The sequence below is a fragment of the Megalobrama amblycephala genome, linkage group LG23 (genome assembly GCF_018812025.1).
Source record: "Megalobrama amblycephala isolate DHTTF-2021 linkage group LG23, ASM1881202v1, whole genome shotgun sequence".
NCBI lineage: Eukaryota > Metazoa > Chordata > Actinopteri > Cypriniformes > Xenocyprididae > Megalobrama > Megalobrama amblycephala.
In genome coordinates, this window is record NC_063066.1 from 14,672,645 (window position 1) to 14,696,834 (window position 24,190).

General features: G+C 39.8%; 1 protein-coding gene across 4 annotated transcripts in view; it reads right to left on the reverse strand.

The window, feature by feature from the left end:
• Nucleotides 1–5,360: 5,360 nt before the first annotated feature.
• Nucleotides 5,361–24,190, reverse strand: part of pcdh19 (protocadherin 19) — a 57,903-nt gene continuing 39,073 nt past the window's right edge. For all 4 annotated transcript variants that reach the window (XM_048175960.1, XM_048175959.1, XM_048175958.1 and 1 more), the window contains exon 5: nt 5,361–7,985. In XM_048175960.1, coding sequence (XP_048031917.1) covers nt 7,426–7,985 — 560 coding nt within the window. In that variant the 3' untranslated portion in view covers nt 5,361–7,425. The remainder of the gene's footprint in view (nt 7,986–24,190) is intronic.

The window sequence follows — 24,190 nt, forward strand, 5'->3', positions numbered from 1 at the left end:
CCGAGCTTTTCGCATCGCAAGTACAATTCTGTACCAGCTGAGCACCCGAGCATGCATGTTACATCAGTAAAACTGAACCCCTGGAGCTGGGTGGGTGATAAAACTCCAAAATATATTTGTTTACAAATCATGCACTATGGTAAAAAGTGTTTTGAGGTCAAAACATTATTGTGCAAGGTGTCGCATGAAAACAAGTCTTTATTAATCCGTAATCTAGTGTTCATTTTTGCTAGAAACTGCAGTGATATGTACGTATTGGTATGTATTTGACGTTTTGCAAAAATTTTGACACAGGTACGTTTTTCCAATGAGTCTGTGTTGCGATTTCGCCAGTCGCTGACACCCCCTAGAAATATACATGCCCCTCGATGTATGTGCCCTGACGCCGGCTCTATCCCTATAACTGGTTTGCCTGGTACTTTGAAGAATGTCTTTATTGTAGTAGTTGAATCCAGCCCTGTAGTTTGGTTTTGTTTAAAATTTGTGAGACAGCTTAAAAAAAACTCAAAATTTGCTCTTTGTAGAATGATCATGAATTATAATGAATTTTCAATTGCCAAAGCCTTGTTTGAAAGTTTGAAAAGGAAAAAAAAAAAAAAAAAAAAAAAAATCCAAAGCCTGAAAGTTTGAAAGATGGAATTATGGATTTATGTTTGAAATACTACCTACAGAAATGTGACTATCTTTGGTTTAATTTAGTTTATGTATTTCATCATATTTATTAATTAAACATTTTTAGACCAAAGTAGAAGTATGCTTAATTTCCCAGAAAGTGTTGAATTCATCTTCCTGTCATTCCAGTGGGGTGTGGCTTATTCAATTCATTAATTAAAAGTGAGCTAGTTCTTCAGTTCTGAATTTTCAAAAAAGTCAGTTTTTGTATGAATGTGCTGAGTTGGCTCTATTTGGCTCTATGGCTCTTTTTTATGTTTGATTTTATTTACAAAATGTAAGAATTTCCAGTGGGCCATTTGAGATGGATCTCCAGAGGTCCTCGGACACTGTTTTGCAAAATTCTGTCATGCTTGTGGTAAGACAAGTTATAAATGCAGTGTCTCAGTACAGTGTACAGATCTTTTTTTGGCACTGGATTTCAAGCCTGGCTATATTTTCTCAATTGATTGAATTAGTATTGGCCACATTATATGGCTACATCTCCTGGAAGACCATCTTTTCCTTCCTTCCATACACTTTGAACCCATTGTTTTGCAACTTGTAAATCCATAAACCTATTCTCTATTGTAATGAACTCTGACTTCCTGCAATTCACACTCCCGGATCCTTCATTTGAAGAATGTCGGAGTTATAAGATGACTACAGGGAAGAGAATAGGAGGCACTTAACATGAAGAGTCTTCAGAGCCAAGAAATCTGATCCATATTGCAACTAAGTTTAGGTTCCCGCTTTGTGCAGGTGCAGGATCTTTCCTCACTGAGACGCTCTGCAAGGCTAGGCCAGTATATAGCTCTGTGAGTCAGACAATTGATCACACAAAGGGTCACCTCTGCTTCTTTAGGCCTTTGATTTGTATCCTCATTGACATCACACATGGGCTTTTCAGTTCTTTGTTAATACCACAATTCCCAGTGTTCTTCACTTTCAAATGAGTCTGACCTTCCAGCACAGAGGCACTCCTCCTCCAGCCTACTGTGCACCCCAGGCATCCCTGCACCTCATGCAGATGGGCTGTATGGCTGCATGCAGGTAGGCTCTGTGCTGGCTTCAGGTCGATCCGATTACTCTCCTGTGGTGAGGATAATGGCCTTGCCTGAAGGTGTGGATCTTTAGGAGAGGCCATTATCTGCCCAACATGTCCTCCTTGGTCTTCTGCACAAGGCGATAGTGTCTAGACCAGAAAGGTACCAGTCGCAGTTGCACATCAGTACACCACATGCACTTGATAAAATGACAATATCCTAGAATGCTGATGGTAAATAATGCACCTTTGCATTTTTTTATGGAGCACAGAGTGTTGCAGAGAGACAGCCAGCCATTGAATGTAATATAGTATTTTTTCTTTGGTGGAACACACAAGGCTGTTCTTGCCTATACAATGCAAGTAATTAGGGACTGAGCTTCAAAGATAGGTATATGACTTTCTTCTTTCTGATGAACACAATCGGAAAAATAACAAGTTATTAAGTAAAATATCTAGCTTCCACCAGACCGCTTTCTGTATTCTACTTGCGAAGAAAGTGTAAAACTCTCGCAGTTCAAAAAGCTTACGCTACGTTCTACGCCTTCCCCATTCAACTTACGGAAAAAGTGTAACTGAGGCGGTCTGGTGGAAGCTAGATATTTTACTTCATAACTTTTTAAATATGGATTTTTTTTTTTTTTTTTTACACAAACGCATTGCTTCGCTTCAGAAGGCCTTTATTAACCCCCCGGAGCTGCGTGGAATATGTTTATGATGGATGGATGTGGATGGAGACACTTTCTTCAGCTCATAATCGTTTGGTAACGCTTACTGCCATTATAAATCTTGGATGCGTCAGGATATTTATTAATATTTCTCCGATTGTGTTCATCAGAAAGAAGAAAGTCATATACACCTAGGATGAGGGTGAGTGAAGCTTGTGGTAGTTTTCATTTGAAAGTGAATTAATCTGTTAAATTTAAGTTTTGTTGGTCTAACCTTATTAAAGGGTTAGTTCACCCAAAAATGAAAATAATGTCATTAATTACTCACTCTCATGTCGTTCCACACCCGTAAGACCTTCGTTCATTTTCGGAACACAAATTAAGATATTGTTGATGGCTCAGTGAGGACTCTATAGAGAGCAAATCCATTCAAACACTCAAAGTCCATAAAGGTACTAAAAACATATTTGAAACAGTTCATGTGAGTTCAGTGGTTCTATTTTAATATTATAAAGTGCACCAAAAACACAAAGTAATGACTTTTCACCAATACCTGTATGGGCCGATTTCAAATCACTTTATGAATCTTTTGTTTCAAATTAGTGATTCGGATCTCCTATCAAACGGCTAAACTGCTGAAATCACATGACTTTGGTGCTCCGATTCACTGATTCGATTCGTAAAGCTCTGAAGCAGTGTTTTGAAATCGGCCCATATAGATATTGTTGAAAGGTCTTTATTTAGTTTTTTCGGCGCACAAAAAGTTTTCGTGTCTCTTTATAATATTATGATAGAACCACTGAACTCACATGAACTGTTTCAAATATGTTTTTATTACCTTTATGGACCTTGAGAGTTTGAATGGCTTTGCTCTCTATAGAGGCCTCACTGAGCCATTGGATTTCATCAACAATATCTTCATTTGTGTTCCAAAGTTGAACGAAGGTATTACGGGTGTGGAACAATATGAGGGTGAGTAATAAATAACATTATTTTCATTTTTGGGTGAACTAACCCTTTAAGGTTAAATCAATGATGTTAACTGGTAACATTTTGAATAATTTATTTTTTTTTTTTATTTTTTTTTTTTTATCAATGCATGGAAAAGAGCATCAACATTTTTTTTTTTTTATTCTCTTCTTATTTCACAAAAGAATGGTATATTTGGAATAACGTGAGGGTAAATGATGACAGAATTTTTATTTTTGGGTTAATGTTCCTTTAAGACATCCTTTACTGTGCTGCTAGTACACCCGCTGTGGCCCAGTCATTATTTGCAGTTCTATGCCATGATGTGTTCCACAATTAGCATCCAAATTAAGAGTATAAAGAAAGAACATTGGCCCTGAGATTTACTGCCTTGTCCCAAAATGCTCTCCCACAAAGGGCACAGCAGGGTGACTGGGTTATAGCCCAGTACTGACATTCCAAGCGCTTTTACCACAGTAAAGGGTATGTCTAAATTATTAAGCACAGCAGTTGGTTTTGACATACTTTTTTTACACTTAATAAATATTGAAAAATAACTTTTAGTCTTGTAAATTTAATTGTTAAAGATGATTTTTTCTTTTTCTACATAAATTTCAGTTTGCCCTCCAGCTATTGCTTGGCGGGCATGGGATACAGAACTGGTCCCAGAGGTTGGCCTGAATGAACAGTGGGTCACAATGAGCCCTTTCCCCACTGCTGGAGCAGCTGCACTCCTTTTGATAGAATGAGGTCAATTCAAGAATGGAGATGGCTGGAACTGATTGAGGGGCCTATTCAAAGAAATAAGGTACAAACTATTTTGTATTGGTGGAAAAAAAAAAGTGGCACCCTCCCCCCTTTCCCTCCTCCCACTTTTATTTCTTTGCATGTCGGCGTCTAGAATAAATCATTTAAAGTGCTCTCTGATTCCCTCTTCTACCATTTGGCAAAATGATAATTGAAACATTAATAGGTCGTTAATAGGATGTGTGTCCCGGTAACCTTTGAGATAAATCTCTCTATAATGGGATGAATTCACCCTGACCAACAGGAATCTAGAGTAATTAAACATGAGGTGACGAGGCTCATTTGGGCACGTCTTATAATTCATTTGTAGCTCAGAGCAGTGTGCGCTGCCATTGGAACAGATTTAGTAGTCGGAGGAAGAACGCATTTGTTGGTCATTACACCGAGTTTGTTTGCGGTACTAATGATGAGGCCTACAAGCCTTTTTAAATTAGATGCTTGACTTTAAAGCCTGGGGTTAAGTGTAGTGTCCTATTAGTGACCCTGATTCATTAAAACAACATAATATAGTGCAGTGCAGTCACTATAGGCAGTCCAGTGTGTGTTTGAATTTTGCGGTCCAGGTCCTGCTTGGAAGTTGTAACGATGCGCCCCTTTCTCTGTCATTTTCAGTCTTTCGTCAGATGTTGTTTTGACAGATAAGTAGCATCGCATTGCACTGGGTATGCATCCAAGTAATGATGTACTTGGCCAGTTGTGTGCATCATCCACTTCAGCAAATTAGAACGACCAGCCATTTGAAATTGACACTCCTCAGTTGGACGATTCCCAAACGGCTGCTTTATTTGGCAGCATTAGGTGTATTTTCTGCTGTCGTTTTTAATTTTTGCAATTAGTCAGAATCAGGATATGTAAAAATTATGTTGCAGAATGATTTTGATTCAGATTGGACCTCAGCGAAAACTAATTTTCATTTGATTGTCATCACAGCAGCCGCCATTGCCACACACATTAGCATATTACTTTCAAGGAAAATTAACAGTAGATATTCATATCACATTAAAGATTTTAATGAATTATGGCAAGACAAAAGATCGCTTAAGAAAGGATAATTGCTGTATGCTGAACTCGGGTTGCGCTCATTACTTTTCAACAATGCCGTCTCGCTCTCTTCCTCTCCAATCGAGACGGATCTATTCCATTATGAACCATTTGATGGCAAATTAAAAAGAGTGTGATGGAAACATGCAGAACTGATGAATTTAGACAAGGAGACAAAGTGGAGAACATTTAATAGTTTAATAATAAGCTGCAGTATACATTCAGTGATAATTCCGTTTTTCATGTTGCCAGAAGCTGTTTGGTGAGACCAGCAAAAACATTCAGCTACTAGATCTATATCTTTTTCACACATTGCTGCTGTTTGTACTTCCCACATTATAAAAATGAGTATTGCAAAGAAACTGATTTTGCAATTTCTCTCCATCACCCGCTATTGCAATTCCACCAAATCATTTTTTTTTTTTTTTTCTCCTGCAGTAAAACAAACTTGTTTGGTTGGGCTTGGTACAGCATTCTTAAATGATCTGGAAAAATGGAGGGCTGTACTTGATGATAGATAGCAAAGCAAGTCTGTTTCAGAGCATCTGGGTTTACTTTACATGGAACCATTTAGCGCCTCTCAAACACTTCAGAAATGAGTGGAACCACTTTGAGTGACTCAAAATGGTAGTGTTACTCTTACCCTTACTTGAGTATTAAGATTAAACAACAACCTGTTATCTTGAAAGTTTAATGTTTGTCGCAATTTTTTTGGTTTCTTTTGCTATCTCACTCTAAGCTCATTGTACTGACACACTACTGTTGGTGTTAAGTTTTTTTTTGTTATTTTTTTTGTCTTTTTCTCTTTTTTTTTGCCCACACAGAAACTTGATGGCACAAGAACTGACCAATAAGAAACTCTTTTACAACAAGGTAGACTGCAATCAACAGTTGCCAGGGGTAACACAGTGAACAAAAATTCAAGATCAATTGAAAATGTAAAAAAAAAAAAAAAAAAAAAAAGGAATAACATAGTCAATAAAAAGGGGACAAATAAAGAAAAAAGCCAGTTAATTTCAAGTATAACTTACTGATAAAATAACTACACAGCATTAAATATTCTCATTATACATTTTAAATTATTTATAAAATATATTTTGGCATATATGTTTTTTTTTTCCTTTTTGTGTTTGTGTACAAACGCTACTGTAGCTTTAGTTGAACACCAATGTTTATTTTTTTTTTTTTTACTTTCGCAACAAAACATTAAAGGGATTGTCACATAACAACAGATTATTAAAAATGATAGTAGTAAACCCTAAACAGAGTTTCACATAGCAAGACGTAAGTGACGACCCCTTCTATCCTAGCCCCATAGTCAAAATCCAAAAAAGTACAAGACCAGAGCACAAAGTTCTAGTAAACTGCGCTCCACTGGCTACAATCAGGAAAGGGCACAGGAGATTTCAAAAGCAACAAGTCTTATGTGGTTATTTTTTTTCTTCTTTTTATCTGTATATATATATATTTATATCTGGGCTGGTAAGTCTGGGGGATCGGTCTCTCCCTATTCCAGTTTTTCGGTGAGCTTGAGCTGATAGCGCAACTTCATTTAGCTCCATCTGTGATAAAAAATAAGCACTGTAACGACCTCATGGTTTGCTGACATTGGAATGTCTTGAGGGAAACAGAGAAGGGTTGTCTTATCAGACCAGTGAGAAGCCACTGAAATGAAATGAAATCTGCGGGAGTGTTCCTGTGCGCTCTCCCGCAATCGGACGGCTTGCGTCAGACGGGAAGAGTCTCGCTAATCTGTAGCGTCAGAGAGACCCACGTCCTCTTCGGGAACAGTGAGCGGTTTGGCAGCTGAAGCAAAAACTGCATACCAAAGAAGGCATTAGAAGAAAGTTAGAAGTCTCTTTTGAGTCTACAAGGCATGACTGTACTCAGGTGTCACCGGTGGTGCCCTGGAAGGTCTTTCTCCTCTAAGGGTAAGACGTGAGAGCAGGGTGGTGCGTGTCACGCAGCACACAGTAACCAGCCTGTCCACTGCAGATAGACGATTGCGACGAACGTACAAGCGTTGTTGTTACTACCAAGCCACGATGACAGTCTGAGCTCGCAGACACATTTTCAGCTTAGTTTGTTCGGTCTCTGGAGAATACATTGTGCTGCACGTGTCTCCCCCTTCTTTCCCCAGGCCCGTTCGGCTCAACGCTCACAAAAGCACACAAATACACACAAACGCACACGTCGGCACACACTCGTAGTAGTGTATGCTTTCTGTGTACACGTGGGAGCCGGTTAAAGCACGATGTCCTTCAGCCGCTTGCTGCCGGGGGATTCCTTCTCACGGCCGTCCTGCAAGAGCGTGTTGATCTCCCGCATAGCCGGCTCACTGTCTTTCCCCTCCGGCTGTCGCAGCAGGCTGTGGTTGGCTATGCGCTCTACGTCCCGGCATTTCAGCGTGTTGTAAGCGGAGGGTGGCTTGGACTGGGGGCTCTTCAGGTGCACAGGGGAGGTGATGGGGCTAACTGCCTCCCGGCCGTTTCCCGCCTCGCGAACTGTGCCGTTGGTCTTGGGGCTGCAGACGGCCGGCTCTGCCGTTTGTCGCCTGCCCCTCTGTTCAGCCCGCTCTTCGTCCGGCCCGTCTTTGCCAAAGGTGGCAAAAGTCCTTTTGGTGGTGCCACAGTCCTCATAATGAGGTACGTCCACGGTTGTGGCCTCGATGGACAGAGCGATGACATTGCGGCCGTGTTCAGGAGACTTCGCTTTCGCTGGCATCGGCACCCGGGGCATCCAGCAGCGATCAGAGTGGCCCAGGATACGACATTCGTCTTGGCAGTGGAAACCCTCTGACTGATCTGCACAGAGAGAGAGAGAGAGAGAATGTGTTAGTTTTGTTGTCTTTTATCTACTCTAATGCTCCAAATGTGAACCAGCGCAGTGTACACGCACATATTTAATCATGCCTCTTTAAAATAAATATGTCTTATCATGAACGATGGATTATTTTACGTAAACAGAACTTTCCCCCTTCCCCATACTTCACTTGAAAATCTTGAGATTATACGTGTCTAGGTGGGTCCTGAAATGGAAAACTTTGGGAACCGCTGGTCTAAACTGTGCCGTTTGCACAGCTTTTGCTTATTTGTGGTTTCTTTCATGGATTTCAGATGTAGTTTGTTTTGGTGCTTTCATCTTTCCAGCACATGTCAGAGCTGGAAATGGGAAAAAAGACTCCGTCATGCTGAAGAGCTCCGCTCCATTTTAATGTAAGCTGGCACCACTGCTTCAACAAGTTTTAATGCTAGAACTTTCGAGGGCCTTTTAATAAACCAATTAAAGGGTGCATTGTTAAATCAAAAGTGGATCACCATCTTGTGAGTAATTGTTTCACTCTGTTGCCAGGCTTGATGAAAGGAGGGTTTAGACAGTGCAATCAGAGATTTCACAGTGAGGGACACTGGCAAAGTAGCCTCATTGTTAAATGCTGAACATTGTGCTCTGTCTCTGTCATCTAGCTGGCAGTTATAAATATGTAATGATGTTTTAAAGCTGTTAAAAAAAAAAAAAAGATTTGTGTGAGCCAGTATTACTACAGATCTGTCCTTTGTTGTGTTGGAGGGAAGAGCTTTCAAGCTGTTTTTTGTATCATTATAACAACAAAAAAAGCCAAGCTCTCTCTCTCCTCAAGTTGAGGAGCTGTCTGCCTCTTTCCCTTCCCTTTTATTTAAAAGAGATGCATCTGTAATAATCAAGGCAGCTCTCTTTTTATTAGCAGTCAGCCCAAAACAGCTTTCTGCGTGAGTCCTTTTGACTCCATACATATTTCATTATTGGCCATCTGGATAGACAAGCACAACAAGGGCACTCTCTCTGCTTAAATGTTTGCTAATATACACAAATGGCATTTGCATAACAAAATCGCTTCCTCAGATTGCTGTTTCCACATGCACCACTAACATATAATAAATAAGAGCGTAATTAGGGATGCACTATTAATTCTGGCCAATAGCAATAATATGAATTATTTTTAGATCGCTGATAACCAATAAATTACTTATATTAAAACTAGTTTTACAGTTTCACAACATTTATACATATAAAATATATAATAGCATTATAATTAAAAAAAAAAAAAAAAAGTGCATGTGTAAAAACAAATAAATAACTGACATAGTGCCAGCATATGTGTATTCCTAAAGTGTGATGTTCCAAAGTCACTTTGATGATTGCTGATATAGTGTTTGCAGTCATTTTAAAGCCAGAGAGCACCTGTTATTGTCGATTGTCACCAAATGATTCACTGCATGACAAGTTCACATGCTATCACCCAAAATAGACAGATAATCTGCCACACAGATGTTTGTTGACACATCTGGTCAGCTTCCCTATTGGTGAATCAGCCCAAAGGTTGAGACCTTGCTACATGCTTGTAGCCCTCGGTGACAGTGAGAGATTGTGGGAAGGATTCACACATTTACATCTGGCACTCCGAGCTTGACGGATCATCCAATTAAAATCACTAATTATCTGCTTTTCCTGCTCTTTCAGGACTCTGAGGGACAACACAGCTTTGGGGCCTGAATCAATATTTAAAGATTGGAGCGTTGCTTTCCAAGATCTCCACTGCCAAAACTGTCACCCTTAAAATGTGATCTAATGAGATTGACAGATTACTAACTGAAGTCTGGAGACACTTCGCATCTCCTGCGGCACATGTGAGAAGATGAGAGCTCCTGTGTGTTTGTGTATTTGTGTCTATACGAGAGATTTGACCCAAATATATAGACGGCAACATTCACACCCAGACCGTCACTCACATGCATACTTCCTCATACTAAAACTCAGGCGAGCAGCAGGGAGAATGGAGAAATTAAATTGAAAAAGTAAAAAATAAATTGAAAAGTAAAGCTCCGGATTGACTACGGTATCTCAAGTGGCTCAAATTTAGCCCATAATTACCAAGCCCCGTGAACACACACACACAAGTCCACATCTTGAAAGTGCTTTTCATCACCAAAAGTCAATGTTATCACCATAGCAACAAGGGTGAGTCTCACCATTATCCACATATACAGCGAGCGACTGCCGAGGACACCACACCTGCCACGGTGCAATCTGCCTACCCAGAATTCCTCCTTTCATTTCATAAGAATCGGCTTTTCTACAGAAGCATGGATTTATCTGCATCCTGTGGATCAATAGGAGCCACTTTAACAAGATTCAAATCGTTTTCACCTCTTGAATGGGCAACACACAAAAATAGAGTGAATTTTCCAATTCCCCTTCCTTACGACGGGAGGGACACATACATACATTGAATGTTGTCGTCTTTTTCAGCCTCTGTCCTTTAAGGGGACTCCCGCGGAGCGATTCTCTTGTAAATTACATCGCTGTGAATGCAGAACGCCATTAGCAGCTCTCTCGCATCCTGTCAGTGGTTTATCCACAAAACTCACAGATGTTTCTCTCAAAGATCTGTGCTAACCACATAACAAATTGCAGTAAGACATGACAGCCTGTCGACCCGTGACAAAACAAGAATCTTTTTTTGCCATACGAGAGATATAAATATAATGCCAACAAATGAAGCAATTAAAGCTTCAATGCAGCTGATCTTTGAGTTTTGCAGAAGAGAGCAGTGAAAGGCAGACAGCCCTCCTACAGAGAATGTCTATTGAAAGTCATCAGGAAAATACACTTGCCAATCAGTTCCGGGAAAAGACTTAAAATACAGTCCGGAGCACTATGTCAGAAGGAACATTTGCTGTCTAGGATTTAAAGCCTACTAATTATGGTCTTGGCTCTAGTTGGAGGCGGAAGCGTCTATGTTTTCTCACTCTCCCACATTTGTAAGTAAAGCACACGGTTTATAAAAAAATGTCACAGGGATGAAAGTCCCGCAGCAGTGCTGAGTATTGGAAATATTGGGATTTAATTTTTGCACTGAGAGGATGAAAGAATGCACAAGGTGTTTGGAAATGTTTTAAATATGTGTACCGCGATCTGCATTCTGCAAGGCTGAAGAATAATAAATAGTGCCACTTGTAATGCAAAGGCTCACTTGATAATAACCCACCACTGCTGTCAGCTTGTAGGAGAACAACATCCGTTTACTTCATGAGAGAGGAACTCGGACCAATCAGATCTGTCCTCTAATGAGGTTAGAATGAACGATGGATGGATGGATAGATATTTGAACTGTAATAAATCTGTAAATTCCTCTTCCTGTCACTCCAATTCTAATTCAACTGCCTGAAATCAAAATTTCGCACAGCACTGCTACTTTTTTGATCCATTAAAATGTCTGTTGTCATAAACATGGCTAAATGAGCTAAATTTGTGGGTGGGCTGAGTTTCACATTGGCTTTTAATTTGGAAAAAATGAACATCTTTTGTGTCACTGCCAGACTTTTATCTTGTTTGGAAGCTATTATGATCCATCTTGGAAAACGCACTTTCTTTTCTCTCCAAAAATTTGGGCACGAGTGCTCGAGGTATGCATTGTTGATGTAATGCGAGAGAGGGCTAGAGAAAATGCAACTAATGTACCTGTTTAAATAGACCCGGGCTCAGAGAGTATATGAGGGAAAGTGGGCATACTCACTCGCTCTCAAACATACTCTGCGACTGTGGAAGTAATTGCAACCACGGGGCCCTGCAGTTTTCACTGTGACACTATTCAGTCACTTTGAATTTACGGGCTTGGGGAAAGAATGTCATTTCTTTGAGGAACAAGGTGAAACAGCCAAAGAAACAAGCAAGACGTTCCTAATAAATCAAACTGTTCTGAGCTACATGATGCATCGGTTTAAAGATTAACTAAATTAAACCTGAGCTTGTTTTGATGCGGTTTTGAGCATAAAGATCGTATAAATCATATTTAGACGCATTCTGCCTCAAAAAGCATATTTTTCTTCTTGTTAGTCTCTCTCTATTGTTGTTCAGTGTAGACTGATGAAACAATTCAGCTGCAGCCGACTCCTGTGAGAAATAATGTACTGAGTGAGAGGGCAGACATCGGTTGTGGCGCTCACTTTTTCACTCTATTTTTTTATTATTCTTATAATAATAAATAGTACTTTTCTGTTTAATTTCATGATTTCCCACCAGTGTTTAGAAAGCTAAATGAAACTGTAATGTCAAATGTTGTATCTTATTTATTATTACTATTTAATAGGCTGCTACTACTACTACTACTAATAATAATACATGTTTTTTTTAATTTATTATTTATTCTTATTTATTGTGCACTTGGCAATGGCTTGAAAGAAAATAGGTGGCACATTATTTATTATTTAATAATAATAAATAATAACATTTGTATTATTTTTTAATTAAATGATAAATTAAATATTACAAGATATTATTAATGATTTCCTGTCAGTCTTTAGAAAGCAGAATTAAACAGTAATAATGTCAAATTTTGTACATTATTATTATTATTATTATTATTGAATTTTGTTATTTTACTTTTATTTATTACCCCTCTATTATTTATTATTTTTTTTCATATTTATTATCACTGGACCTTTCTGCTTACCAACACTTTGCAATAGGTGGCACATTAAACCGTGTGCCATGTTAATTTGGCTATACGTGAGACTTAAATAAATGTCATGCAAATATTGTTCATCTCATTCACGTCATTCGTTGGAGGCACAGGAAGTGGCCAGGAGGTCCTGGGTGACTTTGCAGCGCGTCCGTCCAGGATGAGGGTCATGTTGGGAACCTTGTCTCCACTCTAACACTATCGCAAGCTGCCATGCACAGGCTACGACAAGCCAGGCAGACGCTGGGGGCTTCCCACGAGGGAGAGTCCAAGTGCTGCTGTCATCCCAGCCAGGCAATTCAGTCTGTGCACCATAAATCAGCCGCGAGCCCTCAGCCCTGCGGGACCACAAGATGGAGTGTGATGGTCTTGTTTTTACAAACAGTGGAGGAGGATGCATCACCGAGCCACGAAGACGGCACTCGGTGCAGAGACCTTGCCATCTAGAGCAGCTCTCTAGCATTCTCACTCCATCTGCTCGCTCCTTGTCTTTCTCTTTTTTCTCCTTCCCTCTTTCACACCATTTGGAAAATTAGTCTGTTTCGGTATTACACCTGTACATCTGCCTTCCTCTGTCTTCTCCCCTCAGTTTCTGTGACTCCTTCAGGAAAGTGACCTTGACATCCTCTGTCTTCCTTTGGCTCGGATATTAATTATTGAGGATCTAATACTTGCTCCTTAGCCTTGTTAAGGACTGTCACACGGATGGCAAATCAAGGGTTCCCTGTGCCTGAGTCTGTGTCTTAAGATTAGTACCAGTCAATTTATCAGGAAGTAAATCAGGGTCTGGTCTATCCCGCTCTGGTAAGTGTGTCTGACAGCCAGTCTCCTCAGTGAAGCCATCTGCACTTCTTTAATCTCAAACCCACACTGACAGCTTAACTTATATCTGTGGTTTACCACTGCGTCGTTCTTTTCCGACTGTAGCCTTTGTGTGAATTAGTAGCACGGCTCCAAAATATGTCTCTCCGCCTCTCCTCCCGCCCCATCAGACCCTCTGTGGCTGGTCCTAGTTAAAGAATGAATTTCTAAACCGGTGCTGACAAACAATGCAGTAGCCATAGATTGGTACAAACAGTATCTGCTTAACAGCTGTGTAAGTACATGAGGAAAAATGACACAGTGATGCTGTATTATGAATCACTTTGAAGCAAAAATGAGCTGCTTTATGTTGGAGAAGAGGAGGATGGAGGCTAGCAAATGGACTGCTTGATGTTTTGGTAATGAGCTGAGCATGTGCCTCACACAGGTAGAATATATTTCTTTATAGCGAGAGACTGTTTAGTAGTAGCCTGGGTGCCAGCCCGAACCCCGCCCACAACATTTTTTGGACGGGAAGTTCGGTCTGGACTCGATCCATTGTGGAGTAATTATGCTCGGCTCCCAGAAGGCCGAGCCAATCAAATTGCCAGGGCGGGCTTTAATCGATGATGGACAGGCTATCTGCGGTTACGTAACCACCCACGTCATCAAAGAGCGCTTGGGTTGAATTGGTTTTCACCAACGATGACTGCAGCTGGAGAAGTAAGATGTTTAGATTCCGCTATCACGTTTGTAATAAAAGAAATCGACAGCGCATTAATTTTAAAAGACGAACAAAGAACCGCAATCAAGGCATTTGTCGATGGGAAAGATGTGTTTGCCGTCCTTCCAACGGGATTCGGCAAAAGTTTAAGTACAAGTTCAACATACGTCACTTACTGCGTTGCTCTGATTGGTTGTAGGTCTATCCAATTGAGTGCAGAGTTTTTTTTTTTTTTTTACTGGTTCGGTTAAGACACGGCCCATAATTCAAGTGCAATGGAGCAGTATCAGACTCACATTCTGCCTAGAATATGAGTATGACGAAGTCAGGCTAGTTTAGTAGCATTATTTCTTTGCAATAGTATTACGATATAATTGTTGTTACAAATCCAGTTTATATAAGGCTATATTCTTCTGTTGTGATCCATTGCTTGCTAACATTTACTATTAAAGGATTAGTTGACTTCAGAATTTAAAATTCCTGATAATTTACTCACCCCCATGTCATCCAAGATGTTTATGACTTACTTTCTTCAGTCGAAAAGAAATTATGGTTTTTGAGGGAAAACATTCCAGGATTTTTGTCCATATAGTGGACTTCACTGGGTTAAAGGTCCAAATTGCAGTTTCAATGCAGATGAGGAATAAGGGTCTTATCTAGTGAAACAATTGGTCATTTTCTAAATAAAAATAAAATTTATATACTTTTTAACCACAAACGCTCGTCTTGCACTAGCTCTGCAATTACATAACCAAGTTGGAAAGGTCATGCGTGATGTAGGCAGAAGTACCCCGGTAGGGTGGAAAACTCCATCTCATTTTCTCCTTAGACTTCAAAATCATCCAACATCGTTGTTTTACCTTTTATACGTTAAGGCCTTTTGACTTAGTCTTTGCACATTCGCTTTGTAAACACTTGCTTGGTACTTCCGCCTGTCATGTGTGACTTTTCCAACATGATTTTTTTTTTTTTTTGGCCGATTGTTTCGCTAGATAAGACTCTTATTCTACAAGGCTCTGTAGAGGCATTTGAAGCTTCATTTAAACAACAATTTGGACCTTCACTATATGGAGACAAATCCTGGACATAAACATCTTGGATGACATAGGGGTGAGGTAGATTATCAGGAAACTTTAATTCTAAAGTGAACTAATCCTTTAACTAGGTCAGGGATTTTAAAGGTTTTTAATGCCATGGACCACCAAATATGATGACCTGCTTTCAAGAGACCCCCTTCATAAAATATGAAGGTAGCTATATATTTTCATGTATAAACACCCATTAATACGGTGAAAACTAAATGATTGTAAATATAATAGAATAAAATAATATATAAATATATACTTTTTAATTAGCTGGCAGTGTATAATTTTCTATTCGGTATTAGAGTACTTTTAGATGAATAAATGAGAAACCAAAAAATCATTTGTAATTAATTGTGTGATCTTAAACCATTCTTTTGAAAGCAGAATGCAACAATAATGTCAATGTCAAATTCTCTATATTTGTAAATTATTATTAATGTATTGCTATTTTATTGATTTATTTGTATTCTTTTTTTTTTGTGGCCCTTTCTGCTTGCCCACACTCATTGCCAGCAAAAATAATAATAATAAAAAAATTCTGCTTGCCCACAGTTTGCAAGCTACTGAATTTCGTGACTAAATCCTAAGCTGAAAGTATCAGCAAGTGATGACTTGGAGCCATTTTGTGGGTAAGACATCTTAAGAATAGTTTAGTCATGATTGTCAACAGTGTGTCTGAACTTATTTAATTTGATCATTGAAATGAAAAGGTTGATAATGAAGGATGCAGTTACTGTCTTTCTGCTCTTTATTGTATAGAAAGCTTCATAGCCACTATGAGGAGCTGAACTTAGCTAAAGGGTTGAATCCCTTGAGGATGACCAGAGACCTATGTCATCTCCCTGTTGCCGTGCCACTGCACACTTAAAGCTCTCCAGTGGATGTGTCATGGCATGAAAAAAGTAGATAGCATGCTAACCTAGGGTGAAGTGACCTCTTAGAGGCCACTGATATAAAACATGGAGAATATCTGACAGAAAACAGGATATTATGTCTCTGGGTTTGGAAATTACAGAAGCACAAAGAAGGCTATTATAGTGGTACTCAACCCCAGAGTTTTCTTGATAATGGCGGTCCCAAAATGATCCTGACTCATAGATCTGGCAGCCACAAAGGCACGCACTCTAAGGCAGCCAGTCGCAAGAGCGGGCTCTTTTTTTCCAAAAGGATTGGTTTGTGGAGGACAACTTTAAATACTCCGTTACAAATGCTGTATTCTGTGTTTAAGCTTGACCGAGCAATGTAGCTAATTTACTCAGAAACCCTTGAGTCTGAGAAGAGCGAGAGGGACAAAGCAGACAGTAAATTACATCTGTGAGGGGACGGACTGGGCTTTGGGGGTTGAGGGTTTGGATGGGTGGGGAGGGGGGAGTGAAACCGAGGACGCAAACTCACTGGCTGCAGCAAATTAAATCATCTGTGAGAAGCACATTGCCGAAGTCGGGGAACCCCTCTGAAATCTGCAGGCCAGCCTCTTTTCTTGAAGCAAGCCTAAGAGATATTCTCCTATTAGGGCTTTATTTGCTATTCATAAAGCATCCAGCCTAGAAAATGTAACTGGCTTCAGGGCAGGGGTGGCAAAAATAGATTTGTGGGTGGATGAATGTACAGTTTTCCTTCTATTTATTCTGTGTCTCTTGACCTTCATTCTTTTAAGTTTTTAATTCAATTACTGCTTGCATTTGAGCTGATAAAAATAAAAAGAATAATTCATTACAATATATATGGTAGGGAGGGGACATAAGTGATTGCTCATCTATATGCTGAAAAAGCATAAATACTGTATTTATACTATATACTGCTTGCATTTGAGCTGATAAAAATAAAAAGAATAATTCATTACGATATATATATTATAATATTTTTCAAATGCTTGCGGTCTGAAGGTTTTTTTTTTGATTAAGTCTCTTGTGCTTACCAAGGTTGCATTAAATTGATCAAAAGTACCATAAAAACATAATATTGAAACTATTAATATTATAATTATTACAGTTTAAAATAACTATTTTCTGTTTGAATACATTTTAAAATGTAATTTATTCCTGTGATGGCAAAGCCGAATTTTCAGCAGTCATTACTTCAGTGTCACATAATCCTTCAGAAATCATTGTGCTCAAGAAATATTTGTTTTAATATTTTTGTGAAAACCACAAAACATTCTGTTAAAACTCTTTGTTGACTAAAAAGAACAACATTTCTTTAAATAGAAATCCTTTGTAACGTCTTCACTGTCACTTTTGATCAATTCAATGCATCCTCGCTGAATAAAGGACTAAAGTGAATCTTACTGACCTTGAACTTTTAAAAGGTAGTGTATATAAATATATATGTTATACATGATCAAAAGCCAAATGATTCATGGACTGACCAAAGCAGAAGTGGGTATTTAAATCCAAAAAAACCAAAAAATCTTAACATCCTTTCCCACAAACTATGCTGTTGCTTCATTTTCCTCCTATTGTGTTATTTTTTATTCAGTGGAAATAAAGCAGATGCCCTGTTCCTGTCAAGCTAAGACTGACAGAAATGTACCTGGACACAATGCAACCTGAGTGCCTAAAATCAGTGTCTTCTCTTCAACAGCTGGGCCCAACTGCATAAGCCGAATACTAATATCTCCAGACTGTCGTTCCCTGTGAGACGTGTGTGAGCGGCCTGCTTGCATAGACTGTGTTACATAATTAATGCAGTGTGCCTTCTCATTCAGACATGTTCACTGTGTCAGCCTTGGCTATGCGTTTTATATTCTGTTTCATCTTGATTTCTTTTTTTTTCTTCTTTTTTTTCAAGCTGGCCTATCTCATTCGCTTTCTTTCGTTCTTTTGTCTTTCTTTTCTTCTGTCTCTCATTCTCTTCTTCATGCCCGTCTGCCTCTTTCTCCTACTTTCTTTTAACCGACTCCCTCATTATTTCCCGCATTGCCCCTTCTGACTCTCTCCTTCTTTCACATTCTATCTTTTCAGATAACGTAGGGAGACTGTACACTGTTTGACTGCTTGTTAACGTTCCATTTGTCTTTATTTTTCAGAGTTGATTTTCCTACGCATATAATGACGGTTGCGAAAGTGCTACCTGTAACAGAAGAACCGCCTTCCATCATATTATCATAGCCCGGCATGACAAGAGTCGGCAGCCAAGAGGAGGAGCCCTGCTGGCTCACCTGATGCTTATTGTACCGTCGATAGCATTGAAATCCAGGTCCAGGTGCAGTATAGCCGTGCCACCTCTAAGTCGGTAACCGTCTGGCCTCTCACCAGGGACGCCACACCCCGTTTTGTTTTCACATCCCTATGGACGCTTATAGACTCCCTTTTTATTAGTATTTCAATAGTATTCACTTCTCACATGCCCAAAACAGCAGCTCTGGCCAACCAATGCAAAACGCGGCGTAATACTGAGTAAAATTGACAGGCGGAGCGGCACTGCAGCTGAAATGGCAGCAGACCTTGCCTTGAATCGCAGCCAGACGGTAGGGAGGGGACATATGTGATTGCTCATCTATATGCTGCAAGAGCTTACCTTAAAGAAAGCATGAGTCACGCACCGAGCAGAGACTCAGCAGTGGGGCGTATTCCTCAGTGAAAACCCTGAGATCACAAACAAGAAGAAAAACAGCACAGACTAATGTCAGACTCGAGTTGAGTCAAAGGAAGTTAGTGGGTCATTGGCGATGGAAGGCACCCGGTTGTGCCAGAGTGGCGGGGTGGGATTGCGAAAGGCACAATGTGGGCAGTGTTGCTGTGGCTGAAGTTAATTGGATTTCCTTGGTGCCCACTCTTGGCCACATGCGGGGCCGTGACATTAAATGCCCTTATCTATGACAGAAGAATAAGACCAAGTACAGAGAAAGCCACTAGTCTTAAGAAGCCTTACTGACAGTCCCCAGTCACCTCATGTGCTCTTTCACAATTCCAGCTCAACTGGGGCAGAACTGGACTGCAGGGGTGGGCAGCTTGAGTTTGGCATGCTATAAAGTAGCCCAAGAAACTATTAGGAAATTTAGTCACACTCAGAAAGGTATGAATTTCATTTAAGAATATTAGTCCAAGTGGCATCTGCAAACATGACATCTGCAATGACGCTAGCAGAACTAAATTTACTTTTCATGGATGTGTGCTACCGTTCAGAAGTTTGGGGTCAGTAAGATTTTTTTTCTTTTTTTTAATAAATTTTTTTTTTTTTTTAATCCAGCAGGGATGCATTAAATTGATCAAAAGTGACAGTAAAGACATTTATAATTTAGTCTTTGGCATAAGATACATATTCCAAAAACACTAAAAATCTTACTGACCCCAAACGTTTTGCCTTCATTCTGAACAATGTATCTATTGGTTCATATTTTGAAACGTAAAAACTTTTTGTGAAAAGTTGTGATTGAAAGGTGTGCTTGCGTTATTTATATTCTTTAAAATAAATGCCACTTGTTTTGACATTTTGTTGTATAATGAAAAGATATCCATATATTTACTGTATTTCACAACAGGGAAGCGGTCTTGCTTGAGGCTCAGAAGCAAAGCCCATGAGAGGAGCTCAACACGGGAGCTAATGATCCCATAAAGGGCAAAGATTAAATTAGACATCTATCACCAATGCGAAATTGTGTAAGTGACAGCTCAGATTTGGATGGAGACATATTAGGCTGAACTTTTGTGATGTTAATGTGACAGAAATGATGATCAAGACTGCATATTATCCTTTAACAAAGGGTCTGAGTCCCCGCTGTGATGTTTGGCCCATTTGATTGTGTTGATCTCCAGTCTTGCAGTGCAGCAGCCTATTCCAGCCTACTCTTTAATGGATAGTGCACAAGAGTAGGGGAGCATCATTAAAAAACCCATTTTGAGGCCTCCCTGTCTCCCATTAAACTTAACAGCCAACCTCCCCCATTAGTTTTTATACTCCTTTTTAAGGGGTTGGGGGCAAGGGCCCTAAAACCATGAAGGTTAATTGGCTACCCAGAGAGGATGGAGTGATTGAGTTCAATCTCCTCTTTTTGAAAGCCTTGAAATCAGACCGTAGGGGTGGCATAGAGGAAAACAAAGTCTGTTGCAGTGGCATGCTCAGAATGCATGCCACACTGTCTTTTTTTCCTCTGAGGAAAACGACTGTTTAAGCTCTGGGGAGAGCTGACCGCTTTGAGAGAAAGAAAGGAGAGCATTTGCACGTAAAAGGTTTGCTGAGGTTTTCTGCTTTGTGAAGCTGACATTATACAGAGATAAAGCCTTTGGGCAAAGTGGGGAGACTCCCAGGGTTTGTGGCCGTAACTGATCTCACTCACCAGTCCCTGTCTTTAATCTTTCATCAATAGCTGATAATCTGCCTGACTGAGGTCATTTTTATGCAGGAAGAAACTGAACTGAATTTTAACCTACTGAGATCATCTGCAATGGAGCGAGTGAAGATGCAGTGAGGACAGAAGGATAAAGCAGTGACGAGATGAAGGCATCCCTGTGAACCCGGTCAGTCATTCCCCACAGCACAGTCATTGCTTTGATGGTACGTCTGCGTATGCATTTCAGCCGATCATTTCATGTTTACACCAGGGCAAATGAATATACATCAGAGTGACAGGATACAGAAAGGGCAACTGCCCAGGGTATTAACCTTTTCGTAATGGCTGTTATTACCTCAGACGAGCAGGAGGCATCATTTTAGTGTTACGATTCAGGATGAGTCGTAATATGGAAGAAATGCAATGCCATAATGGGGTGTATTAAAGACAAAACAAGGAAATATAACATGGAAAGGGAATGGAGGACAGCTTCTATTCACTCAAATGCATGCTGCGTTAATAGGAAGGGGGTTAAAAGAGAAATTCTCGAACTGCCGCAGTGACAGAGCAGCCAGTTCTCCCTTGTATCTTTTTCTCCTCTCTCTTTTCTCTCTCTCATTCACTCACACCCCCCTCTCTCTTTTCTACCCAGCTGCAGTGATAAATGTCTCTTTGTATTCTGGACAGAAAACTGCCGGGTACAATGTACTTGTCAGAAGACAGCTGATTTTTTTTTTTTTTTCTTTACCGCTACAGAGTTTTGCCTATTCGTAATCTTTCCTTGAGTGAGCGAACCCCAGCTGTCCTAGGAAAAAAAAAAAAAAAAGCAATACGCAATTGACATTTGCTAAAGTAAATAATGTGTGCTACAGATTATCATGTTTGTATAAGCGTGGGTGTGTTTTGTGAGTTCAGAACGCTCTTTTAATCAGCGCGCATTTCGGTGGACACGCGTGTAGTTTCGTCTGTAAGCGCGAATCAGGAATTACGAGTTTTAGTGAAGCGAGCTGAGCTATTTTAATGGGAGTTAATGGAGTTGACTGTGGAGTTGGACTTGCTGTGGGTGCTGTGGGCTTCATGCCAGCAGGGATCTCATCCTGCCATCTATTAAACCGACTGCCTACCAATCGAGGCTCACTTTTTGGCAGCACTTGCCACACAGTCCAATCCAATCCCTGTCAAACAGAGCGGCTGTGAGGATGAGGGTCTGGTTCAGCTCAGCATCAGTGCTGATGGGATGCCGCTGATTGGATGAATTTCCTAGCACTCGGTGTGTGATCTGCAATTTACGTGACCCCTATGGGATTCAACAATAAGGTTTTTTTTTTCTTCTTCTTCTTCTGGCTCTGCTCATATTTTCACTAACCCAAAACAAAAGAATTGATTTTTAATTTTAGCAATGTATTTTTAAATTTGCACATTTTTTTTTTTTTTTTTTTTTGTAAACAATGTTTACACATTTGTTTTATTTTTTTAAATATATTTTTTATATAACTTTTTTCCTTGTGTACAATGTAATATATCCATAAATGAACTTTTTCTGGAAAATGATGGGAAATGGTTTCAGTGGCAGAATTTGCAACAACAGTCTAAAATAAATCAGAGAAAATCCAAACATCTAAGTTCACAATGCAAAAAAAAATGAAGATCACTGAATGTAAACTTTTCAGTGGCAGTGAAAGGCCTGAAAGGACAAGTGATGATCCTGTCAACTAGCCCAAAAGTCTCTGATGCTGACTAGCGGGCCATCCTTATTTTTGAGCCCTGCTCTTTCCCACCCGGGTAGAAGAATATGGCGCAGGTTGTAAGAAATGCTTACTTGGAGACCTGGGCACCCCAGTAGCAGTTGTTACAATGAGCCCATTACAGTCCCAGAGCCCTCCACTGGGATGGACTTTGTCTCACCTCGCTATTAGTTACGTTCCAGTTAGAGCACAGCTGGGAATGCGATGTGGTTAGCTTCATTTTACCTTCTGCACCCTAGAGGATGCTTTGCTCCTGGGCTTTGTTACTTGTGGATTTTCATGACTGTGAGAGAAAGTAATGCAGGTTTGGATGATGGCCATGAGTCAGGAAGGGCCAGGGGGTACGGAGCAGATGGACACGAGGATGAAACTTGTGTGGCCAAGAAATCCAGCGTAGTTAAAGACAACTCTCCAAAAACACAGATCAATCAGAATAGCACAATTTGGCACACTGCAGACAGAGTGGCGCCGCGTTTCAGCTGACCTATCTGTCTATCCGGATAAAACCCTAACTCAATGCTTTTCCTTTTGCACAGTCCCTCTCTCATTAACCCTTCGATGCACACTTTTTCATTTCTCCCTCCTTTTAGTCTCCCAAATTGACTTGAGATTGAAGAGGAGCAGTTCTTTCTCACCGTGACTATTAAACAGCACATTACCTTGCTGCCTTAATCTTCTCCTCTGTGTTGAGCACAAGGCCAATCTCCCAGCATTCCTGTCTGTGCAGTATTGCACCCAGTTACATACGTGTTCAACAAACAATTGGGATTCAGCTTGTTTTCTGAGGAGATTATTAACAAACAGCCGAGGAGCGTTGGTCCTGAATAAGCAATAGAATCCTAAGCCTTCTTTTCCTAACCATTCCACTCTCTTTCTCACTTTCTGTGAATCAAAGCTAGGATTGTCTAGAAAATGAGCTGTCAACTGAGGGTTCAGAATGAGATATATCAGCCTCATTGCCAACCCTAGAAATAATGAACCGCTCCTTTTTTCCCCCTTTGATATGTTCAATAAGCCACCCATAACAAGTGCAGAAAGATAAGAAGCCCCCTCTTGAGCTGATTAAACCCCATTCCCAGTATTCAGAGGAAGGGTTTTGGAGATTGGGGGCTCAAGACAGAGCAGTGCTATCCAGAGTTATGTGATTGTCTGAGATGTTTTCATGTTTTTGAGAGGAAGGCACGCCTTCAAAGAGAATGACCTCAAGGCCTGCCAACCAGAGTACGGTGTGAAAGCACTGAATAAAAACACGATTAATTTCCCCATTTTTACACAGTGTTGTGAAGGTAACTGCTGCAGTGCTAAGCTTCAATGCCTTGCAGTAATACTCTGACACCTTATAGAGAGAAAAATGCTTTAATGCAGGAAAGTAAACAGCACGTTTAAGAGGACGTTCACACAGGCACTCCATCTGGGCTATTTTTTAAACTCTAGTCTATTCTACACATAGATGGACCTGGCCAATAATCACGTTCTGTTCAAATCTATTGCGCTCCGCCTATCTTGTGTTTTTAACACAAGAATACATCATACAAGTTTTTGTTTGTTTGTTTTTTGTAGTCTTGGTCTTTTAGTCTTTTACTTTTGATGAATATACAGAATACTTTAAATTTTGTCAATATTTTATCATGGCATATTCATTCATTTTAGTCAGTTTCACTTGGAAGTTTTAGTCAGCAAAAATAACGAATGCAAAATTTATTAATTTACATTTAAATGTTTGATTGGATTATCTAAACAATAGTATTCTTTCTAGATTCTTTTTTCAAAATCTTTGTTATTGAAATGTTATTGTTATTATAGTTTGTTTTCCTTGAAATAGTTTAATTATTGTCATGATGTGCATTTGTCATCTTCATTATCATTGACAAAATCAAAACCCTT